This window comes from Malurus melanocephalus, unplaced genomic scaffold, assembly GCF_030028575.1.
Source record: "Malurus melanocephalus ecotype Western Australia unplaced genomic scaffold, MMel_1.1 scaffold_98, whole genome shotgun sequence".
Lineage (NCBI taxonomy): Eukaryota > Metazoa > Chordata > Aves > Passeriformes > Maluridae > Malurus > Malurus melanocephalus.
Window position 1 is genome coordinate 405490 of NW_026623330.1, and position 17868 is coordinate 423357.

Sequence of the window (17868 nt, forward strand, 5' to 3'; positions counted from 1 at the left end):
GTGGAGGTGGGAGCGTAGCGGGCGGGGCGGGCTGAGCCGCCATCGCGCTCCCGCCCCCTCAGAGCGCGTTGGGCGCGGGGGTCCCGGCGGAGCCGCCCGTGGTCGCCCCCTCCTCGCTCTCTCGGGACGGCTCGGGCKCAGGTTGTGTATGAGGTAACCGGAGCAGCCCCCGGTCCCGCWCGGAGCGGGCTGTGCCGGACGGCAGCGGCGTCACCGGGAGGGTGGGTGTCCCGCAGGTACACGGCCCCGGCGGTGCCTGGTGCCCGGCTGCTGAGGGGTAACCTGGGTACCGCAGGTTTTCCCTCAGACACCTCCTTATCCTCAGTTATCCCTCCGGTTCCGAGCCGCTCCGGTGGTCCCTCCGGGGTCGTGCAGTTTTTCCCGTTTTATTGACACCTGACACCGCTCCTTTGTTTGTTTCTTTTTCCCACTGCTGCTTTGCTTCACGTTAATTTCATTCCTTGCGGGTTTTTTTTGTTGTTCAGGCACAGATACTGACATGCTCTTTACAAACATTAAGCTCAGGACGGGCAAAGTCAGATGAATTCACAGTGTTTTTTTCACACAGCTGGTGCCACGCGCTGTAATGAACTTTGCTGTAGCAATACTTGAATTCACTGTTTTAAAACTTCTCTTTTCCTGTGCTGGTTCCAGTAACGTGAGCCGCACGAGGACTGGCAGCTCCTGGTACTGCTTCACTTTCCATGTCGAATAAGAGAATGGTAAAAGCTGGAGTGTAGTGATGTCGTGGTATTTTCATTCTGTTCAGATGTCTGGTTTTTGGTCCTTTAGCGAGCAATATGAAAACGTTTACTGTAGGAGCATTTGTGGTATCCCAGAGTGGATTTAACATCTTTTCCACACAGAAATATGGACTGGGAATTCGTTAGTGTGGTTTTGTGGAGGCTGACAGTGCACCTGGGGATTCCACTTTATGCTGACCAGCAGCACCTGTGGCATCTTTGCCTGTGTTTTGGGAGGCTTTTGTGTCCTCCTTTTGCCATATTTTGGGAGTAGTTGCCTGGGCTGGATTGTGGCTCAGCCATGCACCCCACAAGGTCAGGAAGATTTGCTATTATAACAGATAAATACAATATGAATTACTGGGTTTTTTTGCTATATTAGTGATGTGTAACCTCATTGTATTTGTTTTGGCCTGTCCTGCATACTTCATGTGAAAAGTTCAGAGACACTAAATACCAGACAGTAAGTTAAAAAAACATGAGAAAACAAGACACACAGAACACCTTATCATGTTCCAAACAACATTCCCTCTCCAAGTGACTTTCGATGGGAAAAAAAAGAGATTGTCTAGGATGAAGGCAAAGAATTGTAACCTGTTCTTTCCTTTTTAGAAGATTTCAGTCACAGGGGATTCAGGTTTACCCTAATTYCTACCTTGTAAATTAAGAGGAAATTAGCATGTGAAATGTTTTGGTTCTACTGACAGCAAAGTCCAAGTTGTTAACTATTTTAAGCAATGAATTGTATCAGTTTTATCACGGCAGTTTTCTTTTTCCAGATTGATTTCAACTAGTCAGTAATAAATAAAATCGTTTTCAATGTCTGAAAATAAATATGGCCATGTAAATTTCAGWAAGTGGTTTCTCCTTTTCTTTTTCAGCTGTTTTTATCCTGGGTAGGAGCCAGTTCTTCGTGTGTCAGAACTCTTCATTTTGAGTTTTTATTTCAGTAGTGCTTCTAAGAAGATGCCCAGTACAGATCCCCTCACAGATACAGAGAAGGGGTAAGTAATTTTTCCCCTCTAAATGCAGAAATACTGGATTATAATATGAATATTCTTGCAGTTTCATTAGTAGAACCTTGTTTTGATGAAGTCCTAAAGAAAAATAACTTTGATATTGAAGCAGTCTGCAGTAACATCCTAGAAGAACTGACACCAACACCAGTGAATTTACACATTCAGGGAGGAAATGTYCTTGAAGGTTTTCATTAAGTTAATYAGCGCTTGGTTAGAATGAGTTTTGTATAGGTAAAACCCTGCATAGAGATTCCTTAATTTAATGCTTCTGAACTATGTAAACATTCCTGGAAACACTTGATCACTTCCTTGTGCATGTGAGGTACCTGTAGTAGTACAACGTGGTGTGGAGTTTTTCTGTTATGATGCATTTCTTTTTCAGAATCCCATGTCTGTATATCTATAATGTTTTATATGCAGAGCCATGGAACCATCATACTTTTACCAATGTCATGGGATATAAAATAATAATTATATTCATTCTATAAAACATAATGTTATCCTCTTAAAAGTTGGAACAGATCTAAACATGGATTCCATTATGACTGAAAAATAACTCCAGCCCCTTCCCAAACTGCCAAATAACCACACCAGTGCTTTCATCAAAACCAGAATTAAAACCAGGCACAAGCAGCTCTTGCTGGGCTATCATGTTTGCTGTACTTGTGCAATAGAATCCAGCAAACAGTATTCAAAAGAACAGTAAAACAATTTAGCATGRATTTAGAATTATGCCACCTCATAAATAACTTGATTTGTTTTGAAAAACAAAACCACAAAACATTTAAAAAACTTAAATTGCTTTTTACAGGGACCTGAAGAAGCCAACTTTCTGCTTGTCTGATGGAAATTCAGGGTATGTAAGTACAAAGATTCATCTTTAAGACAGCTGTGGCTTGCTAGAGTCATGTGAAAGATGTATAACATGAGTAGTTTCAAGCTCACTGTATTTTAAAGGYAATTTTTCACATAAGAGATGAACAGGAAGGGCACCTCTAACTGCACTTCAGCTACATGCTGATGGCAGACTGTAATTTTTTTTTTTTCTGGGAGACAGTATCGATGTACAAGGTTCCAAGAATGCACTTGGTTATATGTTAACTGAGGTTTACCTGAACTTTAATTCATACCTTTCTTCCCTACACAGGGGTTAGCCTCAAACCATTCATGCTTCTCCACAATTACAATGTTCCTCAAGCTTTTTTCAGGCTTAAGAATTGCCATGTAATGACACATGTTTTCTTTTAATCTTTATAACCTAATCAGCAAAAYGTATTTTGAATAATGAGTGGGTTTAGATGAATCATAGTGTGTGCTTGTCCATGYTATATGATACAAGCATTCCTTTGGCTGTGGTTCTTAAAATCTGAATTTAGGGTTAGTGAACCTGAAAGGCTACAGAAGGGATTTGTATRGAATTTTGCAGAAGGGATTTGTATAGGATTTTTGTAAAAGGCYTTTGTTTTATTTAAAAAAGGCCTTGTGAATCAAACTTCTAAAGRTTCTGCAGATCCTTTTGTCATCTGCTAAAGTATCCTGTAATCCTCTCTGTTGCTAAAGCATTGCAAAACTTCCCTTGGGAAAGGCAAGTCATAATTACAAACGTTGCCAGAATGGAATAGTTTTCCAGCTGTTTGGAAAAGAACCATACTTAATAACAAATTATAATTCTTGAAAAGTTAGTCTTGTTTATTTATACTAAATTTTATGGACTTTTGAGTTGTTACAGTTGTCCAGGATCTTTGTGGAAATAAGTAATTTGTGTTCCCCTGAGCATGTTCTTGAAAGGCAGAAGACTTGCAGGAGAAGCAATGATGCTGTTCWATATGAATCCTTTAGAAACATTAAAAGCAGCAGAATTTCAAGGTAAAAGAGGTAGAAGCCTCAGGGATGAGTTCAGGAAGCTGAACAAAGCAGTTTGCTTTGAGGAAGGGATGGAGGAGCAACTGTCTGAGCAAGTGATRTATTGCTTGTAATAACTCTAATGAAATGGGAGCAATCAGYTTAAYACTACTTTATATCAGCTTAAATTGTTCACAAGTTTGTCATGTCTGCTTTAATRAAAATAACTTTTTGCTTTTTAACAATGAAAATGCAGAGCTGTGAGCCGTATGTTAATTGGGGGTTTCTATATCAGAAAATGTGATACTGGAAATGAGACACACTGGTCTGAGTGATGTGTTTTGACAAATGCTCCTGATATTGATACCACAAATTGAATTCTRCTGGTTTCAAGAACAGAGGCAGTTTTGTTGGGGAAGAACTATTGGTATTTTATCTTCTGTAATCTTGCCTAGAGCAAATCTAATTGATAGGAGGCTGAAAATATCAATGGCTTTTCTGTAATGCTGGTAACACCAGCAGAGTGAGCKGATTGAGAAAAGGCTACAAAAGGGRCAAATTTTCATCTCTGAATGGATGTGATCACAGTGCCAGTGGGGCTTTTCACATTTTGGGAACTGGGAASGCTGCTTTATGTTTCTCCTTAATGTGTGGTGGCTCACTTTGCCCTTGTCCCCTTTTGTGTGTGCACTGCAGGCTCTCAGGACTGAGCTCTCTCTATTTGAGCACTGTTCAGCACAGGGATCCTTTTCCCAGAAGGATTATATGCTACTGAAACCACAGTCACTGCAGCTTTAAAAAAAAAAGGTGCCTGAGATAAGCGTTTGCATTCCTGGCRTAGCTGAGCCCTCCTGCTGCACGGCTCCAGACCTGACAGATGCTGTCTGATCACAGGGTTGCTCCTGGCTAGAGAGGATTCACCTTTCTACTTAAAGCCCTCAGTGAACGCTGGGTATTTGGGTTTCATTTCAAGCTGCAGTCTTGTTATGATCTTTTGGAGAGAGGGGGAGCAGAAGGGGTGCTTCTGGGGTAAGCTTGGAGGAAAATGGCCATTACCAAACTGATGCCTGGTGCTCAGAACTTCTGAAAATGTGCATTTTTCTGCAAGACCAGGCCTCTTAGCAGCAGGATCTGACCTCTGGCAACCRGGGTGATATTTTTGGCTCTCTCAACTAGATTATTCTCAGTGTAAGGGCATCAGTTTTATTTCATCAGTTTTATTTCTTYTCACAAAAAGCATGTGTCAGCTTCCATTCCTAGAGAAAATACATAACCCAAGTTCTGTGTTGACTTTTGACTGCTGTACACTGAAAGTCTAAAAGCCAAGTCAGATCATGGCACAGGCCAATATCATGACTGAGAATGAAAAGTAATAGCATAATGGCATTTGTTTCATTARTACTTTCAGTCTGCTTTGTTGGCTTTCCCTTTTGTGTGGCTGTGCATAATCCAGTCTKCTAGGAAGATTGCTTTAGAAAGGTCATGAGTTACTGCTTTTGACCTTGTTTGCAGGGAGCATGTAAATAAATTATTGGAAGAACAGGAGGAAACAAATTTCTTTTAATCATGACACTTGCCTTTGGCTGCTGGATTTAGATTGCTTCATCACAACGTAGTAAATTTTCTCCTTTGCATTTATCAGTCTCTAGAGTTGCTATAAATGGACATTTCAAAGAGAGGAAAAGTAAACATTACCTCTCTAGGTGAATTAGCGCATGTGACGCAGAGGCTTTCAGAGAAGATTAAGTAGGCAGAGACGCTCAGCTGGAGCTCTGTGTTTGGGTTTTTTAGTTGGGAGCAGAAATCATCCTGCTCATAACCCTTATCCRGCCGAACTGGAAACCTCCCTCGTGTTTTGGTTGCGTTGTCCTTGTTTTTCCTGCTGTGCTGAAGGATGTCCTTGCTCTCACCGGGGGCTGAAGATGAACCAGAGCGTTTTGATGGTCTCTCTCTCTTGTACTGGTATGCTGAACCACTCATTTCTGAGGGCATTGCTCTAGTCTCTAATTGGGCAAAGTGCAGTAGAGATAATTTAAAAGCTGTGTGGGCATTTTCAGCTTCTTTTCATAAACAGCCAGAGTTTGTAATTTAGATTGTTGTGTGTCAAGTAATATGTGTTTTGTGAGCAAAGTGTATTATTCTCCCATTGATAAACCTAGGTAAATATTTTGTTTCTGCACATAAATGATTATTGATCGCTCAGGAATAGAGATCAAAAGGATATCTGGAGCTGTATGTTCTGCTAAGTACCTAGAAGGTATAGACTCCAAAACTGTTGAACTTCCTTGTATATTCTGCTAAAAAGTTATAGRAGAGGGTTCATTTTAAGAGCATCAACACAAAATATTACACACTTAGTCTGTTAGCATTCCATGACTTCAGCTGGAGTGTTGAGTTTAGTAGTTTTTAGTGTAAGAAAGTTAAAATGTACGTTTTGGTGAATTTTGTTTGTTTATCTGTTGCCTCACATCTTCTCTGTGTGCTAAAACCTTGCTTACAAGTACTTTTGCCTGACCTCAAAAAAATGAGTAGCAACATCTGATTATTTAATTTGCRTCTTTTTCTACAAAGAACGTGGAAATATTTTTTGTTACTGTTGCCAACTGATTTAGGAGCCTATTTCCTTTTTTTATACTGTTGAGCATGTTTCTAATGCTCTGGGAGAAGTATTCTAACATTTCATGACTATTAAATAATGATGACATAAAATAGATGTTGGCTGGATGCTAAATCCAAGTCATTTTACAATGAAATTGTTAAAGCTCTGTTTATTTTATGTGAACTATGACAAGTAATTTGACTTGAAGATCTAAGTTATATGGGGGAAAAAACCCTAAAATTGAAAATCAGCTAGATGTGATATGCTAAACAAATTTAGGGCATTTGAAATCATTGTCTTTACTTTATGTGATCAAGTAATTTAAAACTGCATTTTGGATTTTTGCATGTTGGAGGGATTTTTGCATATTGGAGGGATTTAATCTTCAGATCATAAACAGAGCCAAGCACCTCATAAAAGTTGTCTGTTCAAAGGGTCGGTTCTTTCTAATTGTAGGTGACAGCATCCTGACAATTCCAGTGTTTCAGAGATAACTTATTCCTCTCCATTATGCATTATTATCTTGTATATTCTTTTTATCCTCTTTGTCAGAATTCATTTTATGTTTGTTGATATCTCTCTTTTGAAAGTATTCCTTGTTACTTCTGGGAATGTMGATCCTTTCCTATTAAGTGTCATGTGCTTAGATTTGATCATATTTCATGAAGTCGTTCATAATTTTTAGTGAACTCTAAACTTCAGACTTAAAAGTGTGAGATTTGATCTTTTCAGACTTCCTGAGAGTAAACCTCTGTGTTGGTTTGTGTGAGGTTGGAGTAATTTTTGCTTTCTGATTTGGACCAAAAAATTACCATTTGAAAACTGCTGAGAGGGAATGGCCGAGCAGTAGTAGCAAAAGGCAAGAGAGAAAAAATATTGAATAATTGTTTTATTAAAGATCAGTGTACCTCGTTATGGATACAAGTCAGGACAAAACGTGATTGATAATGCTCTCTTTCAGCTTAAAACAAATTCATGGGATCATTTCAGTGGCAGTACTGGGTAGAAATGCGAAATACTGTGCTCTTGTCGTGTAGTAGGAGGTTATCCAAAGAGTATTGTTAGAGAAATATCAGACTTGGGGATTTGTTCTTCCTTTCAGACTGTGATTAATTTAAATCAGTTTGGTTCACTTTTAGCCTTACAAAGGATGCCTTATGCTCTGACATGTCATAGCAAGGTAATGTGCAGTCCTGTTAAACCCAGACCAAACACACTGGGTGCCATTATTTCTTTTTTTTTTTTAGCCTATGAAACAAGTACTTCACTAAATACTACCGTGAAAATGATACAGTGTTTGAAGCATAGGCTTACTTTTAGTTCTAAAGATTATTAGAAGTATTAGGTCTGTTATTGTGGCCAGCCTTTCTAAAGCAAAGGCTAATTTTGCAAWTATTTGGAAATTTTGGGTTTGGGGAAATCGTTGCTTTTCAGAGCTAGTGCTTATCCCTTGATAAAAACATCTCATCCAGTTTTCTTYTACAAAACCAAAAGAACTGCAGATGTTCTTTAGAAGCTGGATCTGTTGTCTGGTGCCAGAATTTTACAGARTATTTGGACCTTCTGGATTTCTCTTGCTTCTGGCACGGCATCTTTTAATGATGTACTCCATTTTCAGGCATGGAGTTCAGGCTGTGTGCTGGATTAGGTTGTGTGGAGGGATTTGGGTCACTGTGTCCTCCACTTTGATCTTCTTTCCCCCCCTGCTAATGAATTCTCCTTGTTCCATTTCACTTTAACAGCACCCTCTAAAAAATACAACTCTCCATCTAATGTAGAACAATATGTAGGTCAAAGCAGAAAAACCTGAGTGGTGATTCTGCTCTTTTCTAGAAGAGATATGATGAGATTTCTCCAAAAATGGGGCAGTGAAAGGACAAAGGAGCTATGATACARCTTGCATTTTTTTACCCATAATTCATCTAAATGAGAATAAAACCTGGTAAAGGGTTATCTGGATTTATAAGAAGTCTTAACACTGTGTTCTCCAAGCAGTGTGCTGGTCATGTGTCCAATGGAACTGTAAATTTAGGTTTCAAAACTCTAGTTTTACTTTGTATTCTTCCTTAATTCTTTAGCATATTCAGTGCTTTCAAAATATTCCTCTATGGTGTGGTAACAGCCCTTGGGGTGGGAAGGTCCACACAAAAGAGTTTGGAAAGAAGCCTTTTTTGCAACAGAGAAAGAAATCAATGTTGAGTGAAGAARTTAAGAGACTGCAGGGAAAAATTATGCTCATAAATAGCCACAAAATTATAATTTCGATATCTTAGAAAATAATTATATGCCCTGACTTAGCTGTGTTTTTATTTGAATATTCAGTATCTGATCAAGACTGATTTTATGGTGTTTTTCTTGCCTATTTTGTTTATATTTAATCCTAATCCTTTTATCATAAACAAAATGGGATTCACAGTTCAGCCTGAAATGCTTTTGGGGAAAAGGAAGTAAACTCTGTATATTTATTGTACCTTTCCATTTGATATTTGTGACAAGGAGATGTTGATTTTGGCTGGGGAGATGGTGATACAGAGGTGCTAAACAATATGAAGTTATCAGTGGAGAAAACTGGCTTTGGTTTGTATTAGAATCAAAAACTCTTAATACRAACTGTAATTTCTTTTCTATTAGCATAGCTCTGCCTACATTTCTGTAATTTAATGCCTTTTGTTTTGCTCCTCAGGACCATTATGGGCCCTCATGGAATCAATCGAGCTGTGCATCGCCTCTCTTTCTCTGACTGCCAGAATGGATTAGGTAACTGAGACTGCTTCTTCTGTTCATCTGAGTAAACCAAACCTAAAAACACCTGGTGAGCTTTGCCAGCTCACACTGGCACTGGGAAAGTTCATTTGCCTTTTATGGATTTGGCTGCAAATATATTTAGCTCAGTAGATGAAATAACCAATTTTTCACTTTTGTTTGTTCTGCAGGAGTTAAAATTATTGGAGGTTATCGGGCACAAACAGCAGAAGATTATGGAATTTTCATAAAGAGAATTCTGCCTGGAGGGGTTGCTGCTGTGGATAGTAAGTAATTTCAACTTTTTTTGCATCAAACTGCATATAAAAAGCTGTCAAAAGAAGTCTTTATTTTACTTTGTGGGTAAGGATGTTTAAAATAATAAGGTTTGTCAGGATCCRTGAAGTTTTGGCTTAAGATAGAAAAATGAAACTTGGATCCTTTGTGGAAAAAGATTTTAATACAGTCAGGTGTTGAAAATGTGTTCAAATCTAGACATAGCTGGTGAAGGCGGTTGGAAGTCTTCCACCACTGCTGAGCAAGTGTTGAGATGCTGAATCACTTTTAATTCAGAAGGTAGAAGAGTGATGCTTCCTATGTAGAACTAGTATTTTGATTAGTTCTGATAATTTTTATTAATTTTTTTTAAAATGGTGGTGTGCTGGTGGTTAAGATCAGTGTGGAAAGAAGAAATGGCACTCTACTGAGTTTGCAATAATTAAGCTACAGCTTCTGTCCTAGGTCTTTTTATGGTTTTTTTTTTTGAGATTCCGTCTTGTTTTGTGCAAAATGATAATTTAAAGTAATCTGAATCAATTTCAAGTTCCTAAACTTGAGATTTTCAGGAGGTTAAAAAAAAAGAATTGGTTCAAAAAATCTTTTAGCTGACTTTATTAATGTATAAAACATTATTATGTCTACATACATGGTAACTTGCACTAATGTTAAGAGCAAGATTCAAATAAAAATTAATTSCACAACTGTGAAATATAAATTCTAGTCTCACAGATACCTGTGCTGTGTGTAAGTAATACAAATAGCTAAATAACACTTATTTTCAGTGGCTATTCTGTTGTTAATAAGACTGAGTTATAGTTTCTAGTCTCATCACAATAACCTGTCCTACTTGGCATCAGATGCCAAGAGCCATGAGGTTGTTTAATGCACTAGGCCACATGAAATTGGATGGAAAAGTCCTGGTTTGATACCTGGTTTAATACAATATGTTCACCATTTTCTTGCTGATTCATGAATCCCTGTTGGTTTCATTTCAAGGCCGTTTGCTCACTGGGGACCTAATTTTGGATGTCAATGGAGAAAACTTGATYGGAGTAACAAATGAAAGGTATGTTTGTGCTGATTCCTGAGTGTTTATTAGAGCTTGCAATATTAAACATGGATTATTTTGGGGGTTATCAATGACTGAAAGAGCACAGCTCCCCTGAGATCTCCTTGGAGTTCAGCTGGCAAGTAGTTCATGCTCTAAATCTAATTCAGCAAAACTTATGTGGAAGAGTGAAGGGCTTCATGTGCATCTATAACACCAGAATAAACTAGTTTCTTAATGACATAGATTACAGAATGCATGTGAAAACAGAGTAGGAGCTGTTAAAATACTTTTATAACTACCTGCTGATTCAGTGCTGGTGACTGTAAATGATGCARCAATCAGGTAATGGCACAATGAAGGGGAAAGAAAAATCTCTAGATGTTTCTGCAGCTGGATCTCTAGAGATCAGAGCAGCTTTTAGTTCTGGAGATGGATGGAGAATTCAAAGAAGAATTGCAGTGTGTTGCTGGGGGAATTCCTGAGCCAGGCACACCTGAGCAGTAGCTTTTGTTGGTGTGGGCTGATAATCAGCCCAGAAAGGGAACGGGATGGACCAAGGAGGGAAGGTTTGGGAAGGGAAGATCAATCCCATCCCAAGCAGATGCCCCACAGTTTGTCTTTCACTCATTCCCCACTGCTCACTTGGGTTTTGTAGCTGCCAAGTTCTTTTYTCTGTATCTGGCAACAAAAATGATTAACCACCATAGGAATCTGCCCATTTTCCTGCTCTTGTAGCTCTGCTCACCCTGTRCTTCTTGCCAGCACCTGGTGTATTCATTCAGCCTTTTTCTCCCCCTTTCTAGGGCWGTTGACATCTTGAGAACAGCCTCAGCCTCTAATCACATGTCTCTGCTCATTACTAGAGATGAAGAAGCAAAGTAAGAGAGTAATTGTTTTAACCTCAAAACTAATAAAAATCCAGTTATCTCTGTGTGGGTGGGTGGGCTTGCATGTATTTTTATTTCAGATTAGTTTTAATTGCAGAATTGCACCACATGTCCCATTTTTCTCTGTGGTATTTGATACSAGTTCATTCTGAGGTCACTTGCATCACTTTAAGTAGCAAGCCCAGGCCAATTTCATTTGAAAGAGGATGCTTGTGATTTTATATTCACGGCTAAAAAATTAAAAATTAATTAAAAAGAAATAAAATTGTCATTAAAAATTTTCTGCTGTGATAGTTTTTGAAATACTTCCAACATTTTAAAATAATGGAAAGTCAGGACTCCATTAGAGCAACAGTACTATAAAACTGGATGATTTCAACTGGTCTTGCCTTCTGAAAAAAGACAGATTTACTTGTTGTTTCCCCTCAGAAGTTTGCTTTTCAATCTCTAATAAGCTTTCTATATTTTGGATAAGTAGGTTAAACTGTTCACTGCAGCAGGTAGTCCAAAATATATCCATTTTAAGGACATTTATGTTAAATATTGCTTCAACCTGACTGTTGGAAGTTAAGCACATAAACCAATATTGGCAGAGAATCATGGGGAATGCAGCAATCCAGGTCTGTATCCACTTTGGATTTAAATCTGGGGACAAAACAGCTGTTATGTAACTATATTTGATAATCATTGCAAGAGTATCTGCTGTTATTTGCCTTTCCTGGGATGTTCCACTTCCAGAGTAATCTCCCCATAAAGGATTTTTCTCTAAATTCCTTTAGCCTTTTGTCCGAGTTAAGCTTCCTCTTTCTGTTCCTTTATTTTTATGTATTCATCAGACATTTAAATCACTCTCTAGCCTCTGATCTCTCCTTTTTTCAGACTGCCTTGATATATGTGAGGTCCACTCTTAATCTGCTTTTATCTAAAGCATACTGGCCTAGTTCCTGTAAATTCCTTGAATAATTAAAATCCATCAGTCCTTTACTGACTCCGGGGGGGGTTGTACAGGGCCTGGGCAGAATTTGCCACTCCATCCAATCCCTCACAGCCACCTGTGAATTTATTTCTTGTACCTTTACATTCCTGTGCTTAAAGATTATTTGATTTACACTCAGCTGTGTTGATGTGTGTACCCCGGGGCTGGTATTAGCACAATAAATTTCATCTTTTTTTAAAAAAATAATGCACCCAGCAGCTTCCASCATCAGTTTTATTCATTACTGGGCAATCAATAGGTATTTCTTCCATCCTCTTGTTTTTAAGGAGCCACATCTTTGTCAGTCTCTTCTGGRTTCTTGTTCAGTATAATTGAACTAAAAGCATTCTTTAAAAACATGAGAATGCTCTATGTGTATAATCTAATTCCCTCTAATGAATTTTTCTGGACCTTCATAGTACCTCTGTCTTATTACCTGTAGTTGATTGTATTTCAAGTTTTTAAAGTTTTGCAATTCAAGGTAAAGAGACAAAAATTAAGTTTTTTTTTTACCAATAGTCCCTTTCATCCATAGCCTGTTGTTTTTCCATCTTTATCCTGCATTATATGACATTTTTATGCCTTTTCTGGCAATTTGTCAGTGCTTTCCTCTTTCAGTTGAGGCTGATCTTCCTTCTCTGAGGAGGAGCAGCTGTTCWGTACAAGCAGTGCAGGTTTCCAAGGGTCCATTCAAACTGACACCAAATCCTGACAGAGAGAATCTTTTAATTGCTCCAGGAAAGAATTTCACGACCTGATGGATAAGTACGGCTCTCACAGTGACACCAGCTCTGCAAGGACTTCTCCAACACATCAGTTAGCTGGTGAGAGATCCCTTCCCAGCCTGAAACAATCCTGGGGGGCAAAAATCAGCCTTGAGAGGAGTAGAAACTTGTATTTAAAATTCAATAAGGGGAGGGATGTTGGAGGAAATGGCTAAAAGTCAGAAAAAACACAGATGTACCTAGAGGGGTTCATATGTCAGTTTTCCCAACTCTTAAAATAAATATACTGACATCTACTTTCAGTTTTAATTAATGATTTTTGTGAGAAGTTTTTGGTATTTGTAGCTGAAATGTGCCACAAAATGCTAATAAAAATTTGAGCTAGAGCACCATAAATTCTAATCTTTCTGGAACCGCTGCCTAATTAAGATGCCTTTATATAGCACGGGGGATGAGTCAGTTGAGACTTTGTATTTTTCACCCAATTTGAAAAAAATTATCACTTTTTATGTTTTAAAAAGCTATTCCTGGAAYCCTGGGTGGCTTCAGCTCTTAACTGTGCAGACTTTTTTTTGGTTGTCTTTTTGCGTAGTTTTTTTTTAATAAATAGTCCTTCTGAACTTACTTACATGAGCAGAAATTTTGTGCTTTTCCTCAAATATSTGTTTTATTTATTTATTTTTTWAATTATTTCTTTTTTTTTTGAAGCCAAATCTCTAGAAAGCCTTTCTTCTGGGTCATCCTCGAGGTCACAGAGTCCTCAGTTGCATCCGAAGGATAACATCACCACCAGCAGCAGCAGAAATAATTCTGTCCCAGCAGCATCCCCAAAGCCTGCAAAGTAATCTCCAAAAGTGACTGTATCTCTCTTGTGTGAGCTGCAGAAAATGCTGGATTTGGCTGGTCAGGAAAATTTGGGTTGAGCACTAAGTGTGAAATTTTAGCTTTATTTTTCGACTTCTAATCCTGTAGTTTATAATACCGTAGGCATTGCAGACTTTCTGTTTTTATAAGTTATTTTTCTATTTATTTATTGTTATGTGGTAGAGACAGTTAATCAGGTTAATTTTTTAGTGTTTCTTCATGAATTAGTGTTTCTTCATTGTTTCTTCATACTCCCATAAGCCTTGGATATCTGTTAGAAAAAGGAGTTTTTAGCCTTGCAGAACAAGAGTATCAATTCTTTTTGTAATTGTCKAAGTGCCTGAGGTTGCTGATTTGGTACCAAATAGGCAATGTAATATTTAAACATTGAGATKAAATGTTCATTRTTTGTATTTGTGGCTGTAATAGATATTTGCAAAWCCAGTAAGATAAAGTTATTGCTTCAGTCTTTGAGAATCTGCTTCTATGAATTAATTCTACTTTTCTTTTTCCTTGTGTCTCTAGTGATAGTGCATTTCAGATTATCTCTGTGTGCAAAGGAACAAGCCTRGGTTTGAATATTGTGGGAGGAATCAACAGAAATGAAGGGCCTTTGGTATATATTCAAGAAGTTATTCCTGGTGGTGATTGCCATAAGGTAAAGACCTTTTTTCCACTTCTTCCTCTTCAGACACCTGTATTTCTGCCTTAATTTAGTACCTGCTTTGATATAYTACATCTGCAGTAGTATTTTAAATACAAAATGTGTTTGTGTTTCTCTTTGCCCTTTCTCTAAACAGAATCATCTCACTGCACTGTAGCAGGGTTATGTGGAAATGAAAATGTATTCATAAGTTCATTTGAGGTGAATGAGGATCTTATTCCTCAGTTCATTAGGAAAGTACAAATCAGCTTCTATAAGAGATTGCATGATGGAAGGTAAATCAGGAAGGATGGGATGGAGCTACAGATTGCACCTCTTTTTTTATTTCCTTGGACATTAAAAAAATCGTGTTTCCCTGAGGCTTAAATTTAGATGGATCCTTGCAGTTGGAAATTATTGTATAGGCAAATTAAGGCAAAAATATTCTGAAAGTGCAGATTAATAAAATGTAGGAATTGGTGTTGATGACTTTTAATTTATGGCAAATGCAATATGTAAATCAGGGGGATTTGTCAGTGTAAAAAGCAAATAAATCATGTAATTACCTGGTTCAGGTACAGGGAACTGTTTATCCAAGTGTCTCCTCTGGCATCCTGAGTAATGATGGTTATTTGGAAGTTTAGATATCCAACTTTTGCCTCTGGCCCAGCAAGAGGGGATGAGCTCATTTCAAAAAGCAGTGAGTTTTATCCTCAGTTTATAATATTTGTTACTTAACTTTTGTAAAMTACTAAGCTGGAAGAKAAAAAYGCAATRTTTCTCTTCCAGCAGATAAATGGTAATCATTCCTCTTTTATTTTCTCCTATTTTGTGGCTTCTAAAACATTTTTCTCATTATGAACATATAATTTAAAGCCTTTAGCACGTAATCAATAGACTGAAACATCAATTTTCAGTAGGCTCTAATATTAGCAATATAGAGGTAATTTCCACTCCTGATTATCCTGTTTGGGAAGCTGAAGCACTTCTGCCACGTGAGGGCACCATTGAAATGGATATCTTTGAACAGGCTGGATGAAAGCAAAATAAAAGATCTACAGCTTTTTTTCTTTAACCAAAACCAAAACACTAAGTGATAAAAAAAAAAATAAAGGTAGTGAAGTASTGGCATAGGTTTGAAGCAGCACAGCTAAGATTATGGTGTGTGGGTGTTAAGTGGGTAAAATTATACTGGTTTTGAGAAGGTATTTTACTTATTTCCTGTGTTTCATCTTCAGTACACAATTTTTTTCACATGGATTGATTTGAGATTGATTTCTTAGGAGCTGAAGAGCAGAGACACATTCTGTGTAATTTGTTGTTGTATGACATTAGATAAATGTCATAACTAACTCTAACCAGAGGTGAATTGCTTGAATTTCCAGGTAAATTGTTGAGGCCTCTGTTAAAATGTGAGTACAGAAAGCTCTGTCTTAGTGAGAAATTTAGCCTAGAATGTTTAAAGTCTTGTTTTAGAGTCTCTGGGGCAGAAATGTGAGATGTTCTTGTGCTGGTGGAGAGTTTGCAATTAATTGAACAGAAGCACGAAGTTGACAGTATTATTTCTATCATGGTTATGACTGGTGAATCCTAGCAGACCAGTCTGGTTTTCTCATGAAGTTTAACATGGCCGGTGAGTGTTTGAGGAGTCCCAACTATTACTGTGAGCATTTGGTTTTAAAATACAAATGAATCCTGCTCAGAGCTGAATTAATTAGTAAAGGAGCTTCCTAAAGTTGGGTGGGTTAGTGCTGGAAAAATCTGTGCTTCCTTTCCTTGTTTTGTTTTGGGTTTTTTTTAGCAGAAATATTTAGCTGGGTCCAAATTTCTGCTCTTCACAGTTTCTGAGGTCTGTTCTGTCTGATGAGTTCTTATAACAGCTGCTATGATGGTGACTGCTGATAGTTTAATCTGTTTATTTCTGGAAGATTGTCAGATAGAATGCAGAGCTGGTCTTGATCTTTCTTGTCCTGGTAGCTCCAGAGGAATATGTCCAAACTGCTGTGATTATCAGTTCTTTCTGATACAAAATCTGTGGGTTTGGTTTTGTGGTTGTTATTTTAGGATGGACGATTGAAGCCTGGGGATCAGCTCGTGTCCATCAACAARGAGTCCATGATTGGAGTCTCCTATGAAGAGGCAAAAACTATCATCAACAGAACAAAGATGAGGTATCTGTCACTGTCAGACAACCAACCCTCACAAATGCTTTAACAGATTATATTTCTGATCAGATTAATGTGAAATGACTTGTCATGTATTGGGAGGAAAGGTGAGGGATATTACTTTTTTGAAATACTCAACTGTAGTGTTATTTCATAGAAAAGACTCAAATGCACATTTTAGACTTGCAAAACTATGATACTTTRATGTTTAAAAAGAATTACTTCATTTGCCTTTGTAATGGTGGGGAATGGAACATCCTTTTAGGAATACAGTTAAATAAAAGCACACACAGTGTTTGGAAACATCTAATTTTTGCAGAAGTATCATGTTATGAATAATATAAGTATACAATAATTTGAAACTTTTAAAAATTTTAATTCTAGGTTTGAAAACTTTTGGGAGATAGCTTTTATTAGGCAGAAAAACATCCTCAGTCATCCAGAGAMTCTGCAACGTCCTCTCAGCCTCCTAACATCAGTAGCACATGCAGAGCAACAGGCAGCAGCACTCGGTCCTCTTCTCTCTCCCAATGTGAAACTGATTTCAACATTCTCTCCAGATGCTGTGAGTGTGCTCATTGCTCCTCTTAGAATAAACTGAGAAACTGGTTGGGTTTTGTTCCTAATTGTAATTGAGTTTCCATTTTAGTAAGAAAATGACTGTCTATTTTCCTGCACAATATTAAGTCTTTGGAGTATCAAAACTTTTGGAAAAACCATGTTGTATAACAGGAGATTAAACCACACTGATGAGAGGAATTAGTTGACTTGGGGTAAGAAAACAAATCACATTAAAATAAGCATTAATTGTGTTTTAGATACCAAGTTCCCCTTCACTGTTTCTCCAAGGTTTTTGGAATTTCATATAAATAGTTTGTATTTCAGAGATAAAATRCTCCCTGTTTACTACATATGTGTGAGTACAGTACAATCTCACACTTGCTCTGTGATGATCAGATTTTTGCTTAAAAATAAGTTCTAGAAAGATATGGGGTTTTCCCCCTTTCTTTTGGCTAAGCAGCAATTGCTTTAATTTGTACAGCTCACTATTAGTGTAATGAAATAATGTGGACCATAAGAAAGATGATTTAAAAACTRTTATCTCAATTTTTGAAAGAACATTTTCAGTTTACCATATTTTTAAAGCTCAATAAAGTATTGCCGTAAAAGAAGGAAGAATAAAATGTTCTCAAACACAAAGTCAAAACAGGTGATTCTCAAATCTTCTTATATTTGTACTTAAAATTCTTGCCAGTTTTTCTTTCCTGTTAGGGATATAAACATTGAAGCAGGTTGCCTAGAGAGACTGTGCTATCTTAATCTGTGGAGATTT

At 37.6% G+C, this 17868-nt stretch overlaps 2 protein-coding genes across 4 annotated transcripts in view; one reads left to right on the forward strand and one right to left on the reverse strand.

The window, feature by feature from the left end:
• LOC130575172 (cytochrome c oxidase assembly protein COX11, mitochondrial) overlaps positions 1-706 on the reverse strand; it is a 4305-nt gene extending 3599 nt beyond the window's left edge. The window contains exon 1 of the mRNA XM_057368895.1: positions 670-706. Within this exon, the coding sequence (XP_057224878.1) occupies positions 670-706 (37 nt within the window). The remainder of the gene's footprint in view (positions 1-669) is intronic.
• STXBP4 (syntaxin binding protein 4) overlaps positions 680-17868 on the forward strand; it is a 64578-nt gene continuing 47389 nt past the window's right edge. The window contains exons 1-11 of one of the 3 annotated variants that reach the window (XM_057368812.1): positions 680-1747; positions 2574-2618; positions 8887-8960; positions 9137-9232; positions 10221-10290; positions 11079-11153; positions 12877-12962; positions 13572-13704; positions 14253-14385; positions 16435-16541; positions 16920-17100. In XM_057368812.1, the coding sequence (XP_057224795.1) occupies positions 1710-1747; positions 2574-2618; positions 8887-8960; positions 9137-9232; positions 10221-10290; positions 11079-11153; positions 12877-12962; positions 13572-13704; positions 14253-14385; positions 16435-16541; positions 16920-17100 (1038 nt within the window). In that variant the 5' untranslated portion in view covers positions 680-1709. The remainder of the gene's footprint in view (positions 1748-2573; positions 2619-8886; positions 8961-9136; positions 9233-10220; positions 10291-11078; positions 11154-12876; positions 12963-13571; positions 13705-14252; positions 14386-16434; positions 16542-16919; positions 17101-17868) is intronic. The other 2 variants (XM_057368810.1, XM_057368811.1) reach the window with 2 other exon arrangements.